The sequence below is a fragment of the Syngnathoides biaculeatus genome, chromosome 4 (assembly GCF_019802595.1).
Source record: "Syngnathoides biaculeatus isolate LvHL_M chromosome 4, ASM1980259v1, whole genome shotgun sequence".
In the NCBI taxonomy this organism is placed as follows: Eukaryota; Metazoa; Chordata; class Actinopteri; order Syngnathiformes; family Syngnathidae; genus Syngnathoides; species Syngnathoides biaculeatus.
The window spans coordinates 10,492,602-10,510,374 of record NC_084643.1 but is presented as its reverse complement, the minus strand read 5'-3'; the positions used below and the strand labels follow the sequence as shown (position 1 = coordinate 10,510,374).

Below are 17,773 nucleotides of genomic sequence, written 5' to 3'. Positions count from 1 at the left end.
ATAGATGCATTATCGTGCCAAAATTACCTCCAATACGACATTTGTGTCTATTTTTTCATTGCATGAAATATTCCCTGAAATACTGGTACATCTATTTAAATTCTGGAAAGAAGTATCCCGGTTTACTGCAGATAATATTGACCTACTTTACTCTTTTTTGTAAAAAAAAAAAAAAAAAAATGTATTGTTTGGATGAACGCAAAGAGCGCAACAAAACCATAAAGTCGTTGTTGTAAATTTATCAATTGTTACTGAAAAATGTGATGTGCATAAAGGGTCATTCAAAAACTTTGAGAATGGAAACAACACAAAACAAGCACAAATGTTTGACTCATTAGTTATTTTATGCTCTTAATTTACTTACTTTTATTTTGGCTGGCTTCTTTTTTTATATGAAATTATGGATTAATAATTGGGCACAGTCATTAGTTATTTTATGCTCTTAATTTACTTACTTTTATTTTGGCTGGCTTCTTTTTTTATATGAAATTATGGATTAATAATTGGGCACAGCTGAGGTGTCATCTCAGATGAACGCACATATATGTTTGGCGTAATTTTTACGCCGGATGCCCTTCCTGACACAACCCTTCTGAGGGAGTGGAGGCCCCAGTGGGATACGAAGCCACAACCCCTGGTTTGCCAAACCAGTGCTCTAACCACTGAGCTACGGGGCCTCTAGTGTCCTGCTCCCGATAATGGAATGTTTTGGGAACCACCACCACACAGGAGGTCTTCAACAAGGTTGGGACCTGTTCCAGGCTGAGGTTCAAAATGTAAGGGACGACTGTCATTGCAAGCAATGTCGGTGAATTTACACCAATTACAATACTATACAACACAATTTACCCAGGGGCACTTTAGCGTCTCCATTAACACATGTTTTCGGGAGGTGGGACGAAATCGGATTTCCTGGAGAAAGCCGACACAGCCTCGGGCAGAACCTGCCAATTGCACACACAGGGAGGGCTGGGAATTGAACCCCAGTCCTCAGAAGCGGGAGGCCAACGCTGTACCAGTTGCGCCATCCATCCATCTGTTTTCTTAGCCGCTTATCCCCACGAGGGTTGCGGGAGTGCTGGAGTCGATCCCAGCTGTCAACGAGGAGGTGCGAACGGGGTACACCCTGAACTGGTCGCCAGCCAATCGCAGGGCACATCGAGACAAACAGCCGCAATCACAGTCACACCTCGGGGCAATTTAGAGTGTCCAATTAATGTTGCATGTTTTTGGGATGTGGGAGGAAACCGGAGCGGCCAGAGAAAACCCACAAAGGCACGGGGAGGACATGCAAACTCCACACAAGCGGCTCCGGGATGGAACCCGGGCCTTCAGAACCGTGAGTCCAACGCTTTACCGGCTGATCCACCGTGATTATGCTCATTAAGAATACTATTATACGAGCATTCTTTTTTTTTTTTTTTTTAAACTATTATTACTAGATGATATGTAGATGAGAAACAAAAGGTCTTCGTTTCAGGGGCAGTACTGTAGCGTACTTTGCAATGGCAATCGTGGGTCCCTCGAGGTCGGGCCGCGGGGAAACAGCGCCACCGTTCGCCGGCTCCGCGGAACGACTCGTCCGCTTTTGTCAGTCGAGTCCGCCGATCGTCGACGGAGCTCCATTACAATCCAGTCGTGTAGGGAGTCAGTCAGTCAGGCAGACAGTCAGCGAGAGACGCTTTGCTCGTTCGGCCCGCGCGCTGCTCGCCAGCCCAGCCGCCTGAATGTAGATCCGCATGGGCTACTACTACGACGACCGCACTCGCTTTCTCCAAATAACCCAGCGGAGAGATAAGATAAGGATCCCAGGATGGTGTTAGTGCATGTCGGATACCTGGTTCTCCCCGTATTCGGCTCAGTAAGAAACCGAGGTAGGTGCCAGGTTGTTTGGTAGCCCCGCAAAAAACGTCTGCCCTGTTTATTATCTTAATATTCACTGCAGCTGTCGGCTAAGTTAGCGCTCAACTTAGCCGCTGTTTTAGCTCGCGTCGGCTAGCTCGTCGTTGACGCTCAAATCGCTCGCCAAATTGCTTTCGGACGTTTCACTTTGGTTCGCAGATGACCGTCAAGCACCGAATGACGGCTTTAAGGCGGCCGTATTTGGCCATGGATGGCGTCCAAATGCGGCCACTCGAGATAAGCTAACTGACCCGTGTTGGGGGGGGGGCTGGCTACATCCTGAAGCGGAATCAATTGTCACAAAGGATTCAGCAAGCGCCGGCTGTTGTGTTCTCACAACATTCCCGTACATAACACATCACCTTCTTTTATCCCCCCCCCCCTGTTACTTGGATTGCTTTCCAATGCGGCATTTCCATTTTATTATTGCCATTTTTTATTGTTATTTTTTAAACAAGCGCTGGTGTGCTCACACCGTCAAAAACACCGCAAAATAGCCGTAGCCTTCCCCAGCCGCCAGCCAGTCAGTTTATCTGTGCTTGGATGATGTCATTTGAAGATCATCTGCTTTCGCCACAGCGATTATTTATGATTATTGGCGTGGATGGACTCAAGCGGTAATCGATGCACAAGTTAATTGGCTCCAGAAAACGTATCACCACCATTTTCTGCAAATCATCGTCTTTTCTCCTTGTTAGTAGCTTTGCACCTTTTTTTTTTTGACGCGAGCGAGCGAGCGGCTAAAAAAACAACAACAACAACACGAAGCTACAGTGTAACATTAATTTGACAACAGTGGCATCAGTGATTTCATTGTGCTTTTATTTCTGTTCTTATTTCCCTGTTTCATAGTATGGAGGCTGGCTCTACATTCTGCATTTATCAGATCTTTGTCGTCCCCCCCATTGTGTAGCTAATGATCATCTGCTGCTGTGTGGTGTGGCGTGGCCTCTGCCTGTTCTCTGCATTTAGCTGTATTGTGAACCCCTTCTTCATTTCCTCTTTCCATCCGAAGACGACATTGGTATTAAAAAAAAAAAACAAAACAAAGCACCCCTTCCCCCTCTCCTCTTCCTCTTCCTCCTCCCTTCAAGATGTATTCCAACCATGTCAAGCTAACAAAAAACAAAAACAAACAAACAAAAAAAAAACAAAAAACAAGCTAACATCTTAGAGCAGAGCACCTTTTTGTCTTTTGTTTCTGTCGATTTTTTGCTGTAGCGCCCGAGTGGACATGTAGCTCCTTTTTTAATGGAATGTCATTGTGTACCTCCCATCCAGTCTTTTGATAGACAACATGCTGTAAATTCCTGTCAAGTGGATACATTTTTGCATGATCTGAAAAGCGGCTGCACTCGCATTGTTGAACACCAGAATTTGGCTCATCCTCCTTTTCTCTTCACTCAAGGTGCAGTGTACATGTTCTCGTGTGACAATTTGGACGGCGAAATTAGCCTTTCGCTGTCCGGCGGAGCATCCAAAGTCCAACGCGGGCCCTTCTTTGATGGGTTCTTCTAATTTCTTGATGATTATCTCCCATAGAAAAACATTTCAATTTGACTACATTTGTTCCAAGATCAAATTATGCCTATGATAAATGTAGTCTATCGCTAACCTATGCAAACACAGTGGCGAAGTTACAGTAAAACGCTTGCAGCATATAAATATAGAAATGAGTCAAAAACTCAGTGTGGTGACAACTGACTCTTATGTACTGAAAGAAAGATTTTTTTTTTTTTGTACATTTCAACACTCCGTAGAATCATACAACAAACCTCAGTTTATCGCAGCGAGAGGTTCCGAAGCCTTCGAAATAAAGAAATGCTTTTCAAAATAGTTTTCTCCCGGCCACATTTGAAACTTATAGAAACATACTTTTTCAAGTATTTCTACTGCCCGTATGTCCACAAGCTGTTCTCTGAATCAAATCCCAAGTGGGCTTGCTTCTGGCTTATCGTCACCCCAAATTGATGTTTACTGTAAAACTGACCCAAAAACGAGTTCAAGCACTAAAAATCTCAACCAAAGTTGATTTAGTTGAGCCAAAGTCTGCTCGCATAATGCTAACATTTAAAGTGAAAGACCAAATGGAAATTAGCCTTGTCGATAACGTACCAAGAACTACAAACCTCTAGCCGATTGCTAGTTGAATACAGATGGAGCAGCGGTACATAAAATCACGGCAGTTGTACATTTTCTCTGCTCTGTCGGAGTGACTGTTAATCAATATTAGTTTGGGACCTTCTTTGCCTCTTCTTTTTGGGTTTAATTAGGCTACATCTCTTCCAGCAGACCTCAATACTGCCTTGAATGTCGCGGCGCAACATGGTGCTAAAAGTACACCGACCACTCTAAATTCCGCCTCGTTTGTGTACTGTAAAAGCCATAAAGGATCGCCTAAAAAGCTACAATAATTCTGGGGAGTGGAAATGATTCACCGCGATAGAGCGACGGAACACTGTGCTTGTATCAGGATCGTTGATCGTTGTACAACAAAACTAAATTCAAGTAAGAGTACTTTCTCTTTGGTAGTTAATGTTTATGCACTCTTATGGTGTAAAATCATAAAGCGAAATGGTCTGGACTTCTGTGCCATATTGTTCCAAAAAGATCAGTTTGAATATTGTCCCACTTTTGGGGGGCTGGACTTTGGAGTTTGGCCTGGTAATGAACGGAACGGAACGAAGGTACACTGCACCTGCACACGACAACATGCCATAACTGTCTCCATTTTGTCTAGTCCTTTTGTTCCCCCTTTTGCAAAAACAAATCTTTGAATCACACTGAAATGTTGGGCCTGCTTCTCTTTCTAACAGCCTCCAAAACAATAATGGATAGAATGCAGTGGCACCTCCAAGGTCGAGCGCACTCTGTTCGGTCACCAACATCAAAACTTCGATTAACATTTTTAGCTTTGATAAACTGTCAGGCCAGTAAACGGTAAAGCCTCGGTTCTCCAACGTCCCCGTTTTCGAACGAAAATTTCGAGATATTTCTGCTTTTGTTTTCGAACGAAAATCGGTACTCGAGCAGCCCTGCAGAACCCGGACCAGCTGACCCACGACGCCGAAAAAACCCGGAAATAACATAATGAGCATGCCGCAAGCAGTTGACCCACCCGTGACGCGTTTTGTTGCTGTCAATTCGAACGCACCCCGAAAAAAAAAACCCCCGGAAATGACATAACGCGCGCGGCGCAACCAGTGCACTTTTGTTATTGCGTATAACGCAGCCTCTGTACACGGACGTGTCCTGGTAGTGACTGTTGTTTTTCTTCTTCTGGAGGACGACCGTATTAACCCCCAGTCGTGGCTCCAAAGAAGGCAAGTTGCTTGTTTAAAGTTATTCTGCACTTTTGTTAACAAAAAAAGTTTACAAGGCCGGGGGCCGAGTCGCTACAGATACGGCAATGCGCTCCCAGCCTAGCGTACTCTAAAGCATACATTTTAAGCAAAAACTAAATATATTTCCCAAATTATTTTATTATATAAAGTATTTATACTATACATGTAATTCTACTATGCAGTTTATTATCAGGAACAGCCAAAAAAAAAAAAAATGCTTTAAAAAGCCCACTTTGTTTAGGCTTGGAACACATTATTTCTTTTTCCATTTATTGTAATGGGAAACATCGATTCGGTTTTTGACCAAATCACGTCTCGAACCGTTTTCTGGAACGGATTGTGGTCGAGAACCGAGGCATCAATGTATCTAGAAGTTAACCAATCAATAGTAGTAGTACAAGCAGACGGAGTTCCGTTCCTATAGGGATATCGCAACCCGAAAGTTAGAACATGGGCTCATCTAGCTCTTACCTAAAAGTCACAATTCTTGTAACTGCGATGTTTGAAAAGGCAGCACTGGTTAGCATCTCTGCCTCACAGTTCAGAGGACCAGGGTTCAAATCCAGCCTCGCCTGTGCGGCGTTTGCATGTTCTGCGCGCGACAGCACGGGTTTTCTCCGGGCAGCCCGAAAAACACGCACGGTAGATTGATTTGAAGACTCTTAACTTGTCTGTAGGCACGAACGTTAGTGCAAATGGTTTGTTTGTTTATATGTGCCCTGCGATTGGCACGTTCCAAAATTGAATTGAGTGAAATTCCAAATTGAACCATTAATGTAAAAAAAAAAAAAAAAATTGGGAACACAAATCAGACGGTAGAAATCAACCAAGCAAGCAAGCAAACCAAAGACACTTCTCTTAATACTAACATAATGCTTCCATATAATACAAAAAGTTGTAGACTGCTGAATTAAAATTTGCATGGATGTCACAGTAGTTCTAAACCTTGAAACATTTCCACTGTAACATGCGTGAAGCAGTCATGACGCTGAACGTGGCTTAATAGGAGGGGCACATGGCGACCGGCCATCATCTCCAGCCACCATGACGCTGAAAAGCTTGCTAAAGCCGAACAAAAGCACTTTCTGCTTTGTAAGGAGGCCAACGCAAAATGCAAAACAGATGCAGGGATAGTGGTCGAGTCAGTCGCTTTGAAACAGGCGGATCTAGTCTGACAGAGTGCCGTTTTCGAGCTTGAAAGGTTTCAAGCGTTTTTGACTTTGGGGGTTCCACTGTATCAGCAGGCAAAATGCGCTCACTGGTGGTTCATCACTTTCCCAAAAATCCTCCCCACTAACGAACTTATGCGCAAAATGCTATCCATTTCACAGGGATGCCTATATTTTCCTGCACTGCTCAAAAGAGATTCTCTAGTAGTATAACGTGTCTATTGTTTGGTTGTGGTTTCTCTTGATAGTACTTTTTTTCCAATGCATGGTCACGTTTTATGATTCATATACTTTTGTTTTTCTTTTTGATTTTTGTTTTTTGGTTTGACTCTACATTGACCTGTGAGAATCCAATGTAATCTTTCTGTAGTAAAGATGTTACCCTGCTGTACTTGAATCATGTGCTGTAGCTCATTGGATGCCGCTTTTGTTCCTTTTTTTTTTTTTTTTTTTAACCCTATACGGAGCATGGTGGGCCTTGCCTTCAGTCTATGTGGTTTATTTATTTCTTTTTTTTGGTTGCATGGATTTTTATATTATAATATTAAGGGGAAAAGAAAAACACAATTTACTAATATTTTTCAATAAAGGATATAGTGTTTTTCCTAACCTTCAGTGTGCTTCTTGCTGATTTCCATTTATTGTCCTCCGCCCCCCCTCCCCTCCCCTCCCCTCCCCTCACCCACCTCCTCTCCTGCTGTGACAAAAGATAGATGATTCTCCACGCTTCCTCCATCACAGCGCCCGTACCAGCTTATCTGCTCTCATTCGTGGCGGGCGTCACACCCCCTCCCAAAGCATCCTCTGTGCCCCCCCCCCCCCCGCCCCAACTCCTCCTCCCCCCCTCCCCTACCTTAAACTTGACCCCGCAAGGTCACTTCCCGTCTGCCGCCCGGCCGCCGTCACGGGCCCTCCTGTTTTGATTTCCTCGCTCGGTTCCAGAAAGTGCGACGCAGACGAGCCGTTTTTAAGAAATGGAATAGAAAAGCATGTTCTTGTCATTGTGGAACGTTTAGCGCTGCCAAGTGGACGTCACCAATAATTTTCTTTCCACAAGCAGCCTTTGCAAAACACGCGACACGTGGAAAGCACACCCCGGCACGAGAAACGACGGCTGTGTCTCGACGGCCCGTCTGCAATCGTTTGCCAAATAGTTGTGGTCGGGACAAGTTTATATAAAAAAAATAAATAAATTATATATATATATATATTTCTAAGAAATAATATTGTGGGAAGGGTGCAAATAGGGATAAGCCGTAAACGCTAATGTCAAATATGACCCGTGTACGGAGTAACGTCAGAAGGTGAAATAACAGTGGAACCTGTCAGGTCAAATACGGAAGATACGTTGCGGAAGGATGGTAATTTTGCAGTTTCTATTTATTTCATAAACATTTTTCCTGTAATAACGAATGTAAACGCTTCTCTCGAACTGTTTCCAACATTTATTAGCTGTTATACGGAGGTTAAAAAAAAATCTGTGTAATAACGCGATAATTAAGATGACTTTTGCGTATGTTCCATTCTTTTATTGTGGATTTATTGCTCATATTGAGTAGCTTGTGTAGTCCTGCGTTAAACGTTAATTATGGACCATGTAATGTTGCTTAACCTTCGGCAACATGCTATTACATATAGTGGACGTTGCCCATTCGCTGTTAATTATTCACAAATATGAATATTCCTTTTATTGATTTCTTTTGTTTATCAATCCTTACCCATTGACCCAAAAGCTCCTAATCATCTTTTTTTGTGCTTTAACGTAGAAGTGTCCTGATTTGGTATTCCTCTCGGTTCTTTTAAGATCTTTGTATGGTGGGGAGGAGTTAAGTTTAGCCTGGGTTGTCGGGAGAAGTTATTCTTGCATTTACTGTACACATGCAGATCTTTTTTTTTTTTTTTTTTTACCCCCTGCCCCCAAATCAAATTATCTATAAATTTAAGATTAATTTCGTAAAATGAGCTTAAAAGAAGTGGGCGGAACAGTGTCTCAGCTGTAAAACGTTGGCCTCACTGTTCTCAGGTCCAGGGTTCAAGCCCGGCCCCGCCTGTGTGGAATTTGCATGTTCTCCCCGTGCTTGTGTTGGTTTTCTCCAGCCACTCCGGTTTCCTCTCACATCCCAAAAACATGCGACATTAATTGGACACTCTAAATTGTCCCCCGGTGTGATTGTGACTGTTGTCGGTCACTATGTGCCCTGCGATTGGCCGGCAACCAGTTCAGGGTGTGCCATGACCCATGTGAGGATAAGCGGCTGAGAAAATGGATGGATGGAGTTTAAAAATAGTGTTTTGATTATATTGTGACAGTTTAAACAACAAATCTAGTGGTGCCTTGAGATACGATATTAATTTGTTCTGTGACCACGTTTGTAACGCACTTGTATGACAATTCATATTTTCCCCTTGAAATGTAATCGGACATGGACGTTAATCTGTTCCATCCTCCCCTCAAAAAGAAGCATTTTTGAAAGGTGTTTTTAAAATAAGATAAATGGACAACTAAGTCAACGATAATATTGCATGGATATAAAGAATTCAAATTCAATCCGATAGACATCGTGCCGCTGCTTCTGCTGTGTGTGTCTTGACCACTTGGGGCAGTATAGCACACCTACCGACGTACACGGAGACGGTCGGCCCTCAGTAAGCCGCAGTCATATTAGTTGTTCTTCAGTGAGATATAACGCCCGTGAGAATCGTGATATTATTGTTAATATTATCTGCCTGCACGTCTCGTCCCACTGTTTACAACGTCTGGTCGTTCGGTATCTCAAGGCGGCACCGTGTAATACGTTTTGTACAGCGTCGAGCGAGTACGGCGAGGTTCCGCTGTAGTTCGGGGGGGTTCGTGCGCATTTTCCGTCTCGGGGGTGATTTTGGTGTTTGGTTTCGGTTCCCCTTTGCGGTATCCGTCATTGTCCCCCCCCCACAGAAGCATTTTGTCACCGTAGGTACGAGGTAGGGCTTCATTCACATGCTATGTCAACACAGTGGCATCCGTACATGGTGACCACAATTAATCGCCAGCGGTTTTTGGTGCCGGCCTGCCTGACGTGTTCTGCTTCTCCCCCCGCCCCCAGGATCCCATTTCACCCGGCAACAGCAGCAGCAGCAGCAGCAGCAGCAGCAGCAGCACAGCCATGCTACCTCTTGCCGCCACTTCCAGCTAGGCCCGCAGGCCCCGCTGCCCATGGACTTCCCCATGCCCCACCCGGGCCAGCCGCAGTCGGGCATCAACCCCCACCTGGCCCCGCCCGGCCACCAGCACGGGCCCCCGCTACACCACCCCATGCCCGCCCCCCAGTTCCAGGACATCCCCGCCCCTCCCTTCCTACCTCAGGCATTACACCAGCAATACCTCCTCCAGCAGCAGATCCTCGAGGCCCAGCACCGACACATCCTGCCGCCCAACAGGTATTACACACAAGTGGCCCGACTGCAATACTCGGCGCACTCGTACAACAATATGTACTCGTGACGACCAAACGCAGAAGCCGAATCAATCTTACAGATGGTCACTTCTTATCGTCAATTATTAATGTAGCCCGTTTGTAGAACATAACTGTTTCCGGTACGACTGCGAATAACAACTGAACAATTTTATCCGAATTTTCAATGCCGCCGTTATAGATTTTACAGCTATTTGTGTACTTATTGACGATCAAATGTGCTTCATACGTAAGTGAGGATCATAATTATCCAGTCGCCTGGCAAGTCAAGCGATGATAATTTAAAACTGTTATTAAAATAAATCGCAGTAGCAGCGCCCCCGGGTCCCGCTGTCTGCACTCAGGTCGACATTGCAAACGACGATCGGATAAATAAATACGGAAATAAAAATTTCCCATTTTGGGGCACTCATGGAAATACGCAGACTGGTGATTAACTTATAAATAAATTCAAACCCCCACAAATTACTGTCGAGCACGAAGGAAACATGAATTGAATGTGTAGTTGATGATGAATCATCAAAAACTTAAAAAATGATTTTTACTGGGTGATGTGATACCGGTATAAATACCGTAATACAGAGCGCACCTGGTTATAAGCCTCACCCGGTACATTTGTAAAGGAAATACCATTTGGTACATACATATGCCGCAGCTGTGGAAAAGCCGCAAACGCCCACAAAGAAGGACGGTACACAGAGTTTAGCGCTAGCGTGGCGCTGACGCTAGCGCGGCGTTAACGCGAGCGCGGCGCTGACGGGACCGGTAAAAAAAAAAAAAAAAACAAACGTGTCGGTAAAAATCACTGAGACACGCCAGTAACACAGCACCAACACGCTAGCACAGCGCTAACGCTAGCGCAGCACTAACGTGGCCGGTAAAAGTCACTTCCTCGGCACATATATACCAGTCTCACTCTTACCTTTTCCGCTGGAGTGCCCCCTTGGGGGCGTTAGTAAAAATGCACAAATTAGCCGCATCACCGCCTGAACCGTTGGGTTGAAAGCGTGGGAAAAAAGTCGCGGCTTGTAGGTCGGAATTTTACGGTACTGTATATTTGGAATAACCTTTTCATTGTTATGCTGATGGTAAAAGTCCCTTCTTTGTAAAGATGTGTATGGCATCCATTTTGTCCTTAGTCCAAGGTACCAAATCCGGTTCCTTAGCTTTTAAGTGGTCTGTCTGTCGATTCAGGATTTGAATCTGCCCCATTTTGTACATTTCTTACTCCATGATTAAAGTGTCCTGATTTGTGTCAGCAGACGGACACCCGAGAGGGTCCCGCACCAGGCCCACAGACTACGTCCGGGCTACGAGTTCGGCCCGCCTCTGCACGTCCCAGCCCAGCCGGTGGTGCAGCAGCCTCGCTACTTGGCCGAGGGAACGGACTGGTAGGAAAAAGTCCAGCCAGCCGCTACTTTGTTGCAATTGGCGTCTTAAATCAGGCGCCGGTGCAACGCGGTTGTACTTGACTTTTATTCAAGGAAACGAGGACCCGAATCCAGTTCCTTTGAACACCAGAAATGAGGGGTAAACGGCCCGTCTGCCCCCCCACGGGGGTCGGAACGTTAATGAGCCGTAATGACTTTTCGGAGGTTTTACCTCAAGACAGAAAACGGCAACACAATTTGCACTCGAGGCACTTTAAAGTTAGCGCGGTTTCATTTTTCCGAAACGTAAAAATGCACATTTTTAATCTTCTTTGGGGGGGGGGTCGTCTCATCCGTCGGTTTTCATTCGGGTCGCAGGTGAGCTGAGGTCATTTCGTCGCAGTTTTCCCTTTGGAATACGGGAAGAAGCCCGGAGATCGGAACCCAAAACTTTTGGAGCTATTTTGACGTCGACGACGTTAGCGGCATTTCGCCGAGCTGGCCTAATTCTTTTCAAAGCTTTTTGTGCCACAGTCTGGATTCATTTGAAGGCAACGTCGTGAAGTGGAAGTAAACGGTGAAAAAATTACAACCCAGTACTACACAGAATGGAGTAACTCTTGTAATTGGGCTCATTTCTCTCGCTGCAATTTGTTCTAATCGCAGTCATTGAACATAATCCTGCTTCATAAAGTTGTTGAAAATGGAAGCATGGTATTCAGTATTATTATTAATTTTTTTTGGGGTGGGGGGAGGGTAACAATTTCAAAGGCTTTCTTGCTTTGTTCTTTATTCACATTTATTCCTTTTTTTTGTTTTGTTTTGTTCCGGTATCGGATGCTTGATATGCGTACGTCATGGGTGGACCTGATTTGCAAAAAAATCAGTTTTTCATTCAGTCTCAGCGGGGCCTGGTCCTGGTTTGGGACTGCTGGCAGAAACCAGTCACGGCGCTCGCGACAACATCTTCGCATCTTCCTTCATTCAACGAGCGTTTCGTCAAAGTAACATTCTGAACATTGCAGAATCAGCATGTTCCCCCCCTCCCCTCGGTGTGGAACCCCCCCCCCCCCCACCGTGTGAAAGCGTATCAAATGATGCATAATGTGGCAGCTGATGGGATTCTTCACATATCTGTACGGCAGCTGTGCAGAAAAAACAATCGTACTATTTGTTAGGCTCGTGCGGAACTGGGTCAACGTGACGTTGGTCCGCCACATAGGATTAAGGTTCAGGGTTCGAATCTTGGCTTGCGCGGACACGGTATTTCGCAAAAATACTGAATCTTTTAATCAAAGCAGTTGAGATTGTCGTACCATGATATTTACGAATTGAGTACAAAGATTTTTGAAGTTCTCTAACCTCACAATATGCTGTTATGAGCAAGGCATGGCTACTGGCCAAGAGGGGCGTGGCCAGGCCACTCCTCTAGGCGGTACAGCTGTTTCACATTCCGACAGGAATAGAACTTTTTGTCACGAGCATTTGCCAGTTCGTCACCTTGCGTGTATGACCCAGTTTCCGGAATAAACCACATTGAACATTATGCCTCTGCCTCGGAGTCCTGCATTTGAGTCTGTCCCCGCACCGGAGGTTCGTGACATATGCGAGTTTAATCCAAGAATACATCGTTCTCAATTTACAGCATATATTTGTTAAAGGACTGTCCATTTACTGTAAATGCCCTGCAACTATACAGATGAAGGAAAATGCAATATTTTGCCAAATTAATGGCTTTTCATGTCAATAGAACTCAAATGAATTTGGTTATAGAACGAATCCAACTTGTGAATCAAGTTCCCTCTGTACAGATGTAGATGTCGCCACGCAGCATAAATATTGTTTTAATTTTCCCCCTGCCTAGGGATCTAAGTGTGGACGCGGGCCTCCCGCCGCACCAGTACCACATCCACCCACTGCCGCAGCACTATCAGCACTACCTGACCTCTCCCAGGATGCACCACTTCCCCAGGAACAACGCCTCAACGCAAGTGGTGAGCCGGAGTCACGTCCGGATCTGGACGGGCGGGGGCCATCCGTCGTCCTGACGCCGTCCTCTTTCATCCGTCCTCTCCCAGGTGGTCCACGAGATCCGCAACTACCCGTACCCTCAGCTGCACCTGCTGGCGCTGCAGAGTCTCAACCCCTCGCGCCACGCGTCCGCCGTCAGGGAGAGCTACGAGGTGGGTGATGACAATTGATTACAATTCAAAGTAATCTTTGTTTTTAAATGGGTCTGACCACGTTACAATACAGTGGACCCTCTCATACGTGCGGTTTCGCACTCGCAGATTCAACTATTTCTTTTGTTTCATCGTTTAAATTATTTTTTCCCTAAAAAAAAAAAAAAACTTTTTCATTTTTTTGGGGGGAGGCAAAAGGCAAGTTATCTCTGCTTATTCAAAAACTTTTATTCCTAAACAGAAAGCAAAACAGAAAAAAAACAACTAACTTTTTTTCCCTCAATGCAATGAAAATGGCTTTTCATTATTCAGTGTCTGGCCTCGTCCATGCCCCCCCCCCCACAAATAGCAGGGGGCCTCTTCTATCTATCTATCTATCTATCTATCTATCTATCTATCTATCTATCTATCTATCTATCTATCTATCTATCTATCTATCTATCTATCTATCCATCCATCCATCCATCCATCCATCCATCATCCATCCATCCATCCATCATCCATCCATCCATCCATCCATCCATCTATCTATCTATCTATCTATCTATCTATCTATCTATCTATCTATCTATCTATCTATCTATCTATCTATCTATCTATCTATCTATCTATACCTCCCTCCCTCCATCCATCCACTATTTTATTTTATTTTATTTTATTCGTCTTTTGGCTGAGCTTACTAAGCCTTTTATTTTTTCCCAAACAAAAGGAATCCTTATTCCAACAGTCTCGTACGGTGAAATCAAAGTTGTCAGAGTATAAAAATATCCAAATCGATGCGACTTCCCCCTTGCATCTCTTGGCAATGAAATTCAGCAGCATACAATGACAAAAACATCTGATTCAGAACCAGATTTCTCTTGCGGTGCTTTTGGGCACTGAATTTCTTGCACTCTCCGCTGGTCCGGAAAATCCTTTATGCGTCCAAATCTTCCCAACGTAACATAAGCACTTTTACATCCTCCTGCAGTCCGTCTTGGCAGAAATTGATCACATTTGCAAATTTTTGTGTTCTCTCTCTCTCTGTTTTTTTTTTTTCAAACAGGAACTTTTGCAGCTGGAGGATCGACTGGGCAGCGTGAATCGCGGCGCCGTCCAGACCACCATCGAGAGATTCACTTTCCCCCACAAATACAAGAAGGTAAGCTCACAGTACGGAAGTGAGTTCAAAGGTCAAATAAACTGAGACCAGCGTGTGGATGAGTCACTCCGGTGAATTTGAATATGGATATACAGCAAACGCAACCCAAATACAGCGATGGCTCGGTTCTTGACCACAACCCGTTCCGGAAAACGGTTCGAAAAGTGAATAGTTCGAAAACCAAATTCATGATTCCCATCGCAATGAATGGAAAAAGAATTAATGCATTCCGAGCCTAAAACATTAGGCTTTTTAAAGCATTTTTTTTTAGCTTTTTCTGAAAATAAACTGCATAGTAGACAGACATGTATAGTTTAAATACTTAATATAATAAAATAATTTAAGAAAAATTCATTTTTTGCTTAAAATGTATGCTTAAGTTGTAGAGTACGCTAGGCTGGGAGCGCATTGCCGTATCTGTAACGACTCGGCCTTGTAAGCTTTTTTTTATTAACAAAAGTGCAGAATAACTTTAAACAAACAATAATAAGGGGGAAAAAAGCATTTATAATTTTTTTTTTTACAAAAAGTAACACACAAAAATGTTCGTAACTCGAGTTAGCAAACAAAACAAAATCCAGAAATGCTTCTGTATGTATCAAATGTCTTCAGGGGTGGTGACTCGCCTCCTTTTAACAAAAAAACAATTTGTTTCTTAAGAACATTTCTGAAGTAGCTCATCACGACATCATTAAAATTTTGGAGTGCTCTGCTACATTCAGATTTATTGGGGAGATGAAGTTTGATGAAATTATGGATTTCGTCCCACTTGGCGTAGATTGCTTTGTTGTCAGCACTCGGGACAAACAACAGTCACGAATTGACAGTAACAAAAGGCGCCGCACGCATTATGTTATTTCACGTTTTTTTTTCAGCTGCGTGGGAATTCACAACAAAGTGCGTCGTGGGTCAGCGGGTCTGGCCGCGCGCATTATGTTATTTCCGGGTTTTCTCAGCGACATTCGAGCAAGCAAATACATCCGAAAAGGAGGCTTTACTGTACTGAGAAGAGAGTGTCACGTCCTTTGGCTCGCTCTCTGAGAGAAAGAACAGACACGTGAAGCGCTTGTGTCGATGTTGCAGAGATTCCCGCAGGACCTGAAGATGTGTCTGGACGACGAGGAGCTGGACACTGACGAGAAGTGCACCATCTGTTTGTCCATGCTGGAGGACGGAGAGGATGTCAGGTACGCACGCGTCAAAACATGTGCATGTTTTTTTTGTTTTTTTTTTTTTTTACATAACACAACTCGAGATAACACTTACAAGTGTAACGGCCACCGAGCGAGAGTACACGAGTAAACCCCGTAGTGCAGTAAAAAAATATGTGCAGCACAGTGGCCCAAGTTTTGCGTTCTAAGTTTCATCAATACATAAATCATTTTGAAGGGCAGAACTCGCTAAATAAAACATTTCTCCCAAAATGGAGGGTTCGTCCAAAGAAGAAATGATTTTTCAGAAAGGAGTCCTGCAGAGTTAAAATAAAACGGGGAATGCTCAGATCTCCTCACATTCAAATTCTGCAGCACGCAGTATAAAATGGAAAACTTCTCCATCACTCGTTACGTTCTTCGATTTCTTGCACTCCATGACGTTCCCAATGCTGCCAATAAATACATCACAACAAAATAATTACCGTAATTTCAGGCCTACAGAGCGAACCTGATCATAAGCCTCACCCAGTACATTTGTAAAGGAAATACCATTTGGTACATACATACGTCGCAAGTGCCCACATTGAAACATGAGATATTTACAAAGACGGTACACAGAAAGAGTTTTCATAGTTTTAATACCTTAGCTTAGCTTAACATAGCAACAGCACAGTAGCACTTACAGGGCGGGATAAAAAAAAAAAAAAAAAAAAACAGGTAAAACTCACTTCCTCGGCACATATATTCCACCGGTCTTACCTTTTCCGCTCGAGTGCCCCCTTGCGGCCGTTAGAAAAAAAAAGAACAAATTAGCTGCATCACCGCATAAACCGCAGGGTTGAAAGCGTGTTGGGGGCTTACAGGCCAGAAATTATGCTAGTATTATTAGTATTCCAGCTTCTTATGATTAGCAGCTTTAAATTTCCCCTGCAGCCCGTTTAGGCAGCAAACCAGTTTGGTTGGAAGTCAAGGTATCGTTTGACTCAGCGGTCTCCCACGTGTGTATGTGTTCAGGAGATTACCCTGCATGCACCTGTTCCACCAAGCGTGCGTGGACCAGTGGCTGGCGACCAGTCGCAAGTGCCCCATCTGCAGGGTGGACATTGAAACCCAGCTCAACCCCGACAGTTGATGGCGGATGGATCCCGTCGCTCCACTCGCTCTCCCCTCGGAGGGGGGCGATTTAACTGGACGGGGGGGGGGGGGACCTCCTCGCTACCCCTCCTTTGAGGGGGTGGCAGGGTAGGATTTAAGAAAAAAAAAAGCACACACCCACACGCACACACACACACACACATACACCCACACATAAAGAACACATGCAGGAATGCGGTGGACTCGTTTTCAAGACTGGGCTGACTTAGTGGATGTACTAGAAAATGGCGGCAACGGCCATAAAAGGATGTGCTGAGTCATGATGTGTGCGCCCCCCCCCCTACGCCCCCCCACTTTCTTATACACACACACACACTCACATACGCACACACGAGCACATCTGTATAGAACATTACACAAAAAGCATGATTGGTGTGTAGCCCGATGCTTGTGGTGTGCTATAGTACTGATTGAGTATTTTCCGAGTAACAGTGTTGTGTAGCAACTTGAGAGTTTGTGTGACACCGTTAGAAAACCAGGCAGGTAGGGAGGGGGGCGAATAGCGTGCGTTGTATGTACAAAGGCCAAAAATAGTGGACGACCCCTGCCCCCCGTTCGCTGTTGTTTCTTTTGGATTTCCAGTCAGCTCCTCGTTTATCGCAGGGGATCCATCCCCGTCATATGCCGAGACCGTAGAAAAAATATTTTTACGTATAGTTTTTTGTCACATTTTAACGTAGTTTTAAAACCTTTCTGTCGCACCTGTTCTCAGTCTAACCGTTCAGAAAAGGGAGACTCGGATAAAGTTGCTTGACGGAAATGAAAAGAAGAGTCGCTCGCACATTTCTCCGAATTAGAGGCCCGGCGTGCTTGCTTCAAGCTTCGTTTGGTCGAACTTTGCTATAAAACAGACCCGTGAAAGCGAGAGAACAGAATTAAAAATAGTATATTTCGCCACCAAAA

General features: G+C 44.5%; 1 protein-coding gene and 1 non-coding gene across 4 annotated transcripts; one reads left to right on the top strand and one right to left on the bottom strand.

Moving 5' to 3' along the window:
• Positions 1 to 604: 604 nt before the first annotated feature.
• On the bottom strand, positions 605 to 677 carry trnaa-ggc (transfer RNA alanine (anticodon GGC)). The gene has a single exon. It is a non-coding gene; the product is annotated as a tRNA-Ala (tRNA).
• Positions 678 to 744: 67 nt separating this feature from the next.
• Positions 745 to 17,676, top strand: ark2cb (arkadia (RNF111) C-terminal like ring finger ubiquitin ligase 2Cb). 3 transcript variants are annotated; one of them, XM_061816122.1, is made up of 8 exons: positions 834 to 1,874; positions 9,499 to 9,832; positions 11,130 to 11,258; positions 13,102 to 13,231; positions 13,316 to 13,420; positions 14,466 to 14,561; positions 15,645 to 15,748; positions 16,730 to 17,676. In XM_061816122.1, exons 1-8 carry the CDS (start codon positions 1,814 to 1,816, stop codon positions 16,845 to 16,847), a joined length of 1,077 nt encoding a protein of 358 aa, XP_061672106.1. In that variant the 5' UTR covers positions 834 to 1,813; the 3' UTR covers positions 16,848 to 17,676. The 3 variants fall into 3 exon arrangements, 2 of the variants coding, with proteins under 2 accessions (XP_061672106.1, XP_061672105.1); XM_061816121.1 differs by having other exon boundaries at positions 11,127 to 11,258; XR_009794486.1 differs by lacking the exons at positions 9,499 to 9,832; positions 11,130 to 11,258; positions 13,102 to 13,231; ... (2 more) ...; positions 15,645 to 15,748; positions 16,730 to 17,676 and adding an exon at positions 2,755 to 6,812 and having other exon boundaries at positions 745 to 1,874.
• Positions 17,677 to 17,773: the final 97 nt, after the last annotated feature.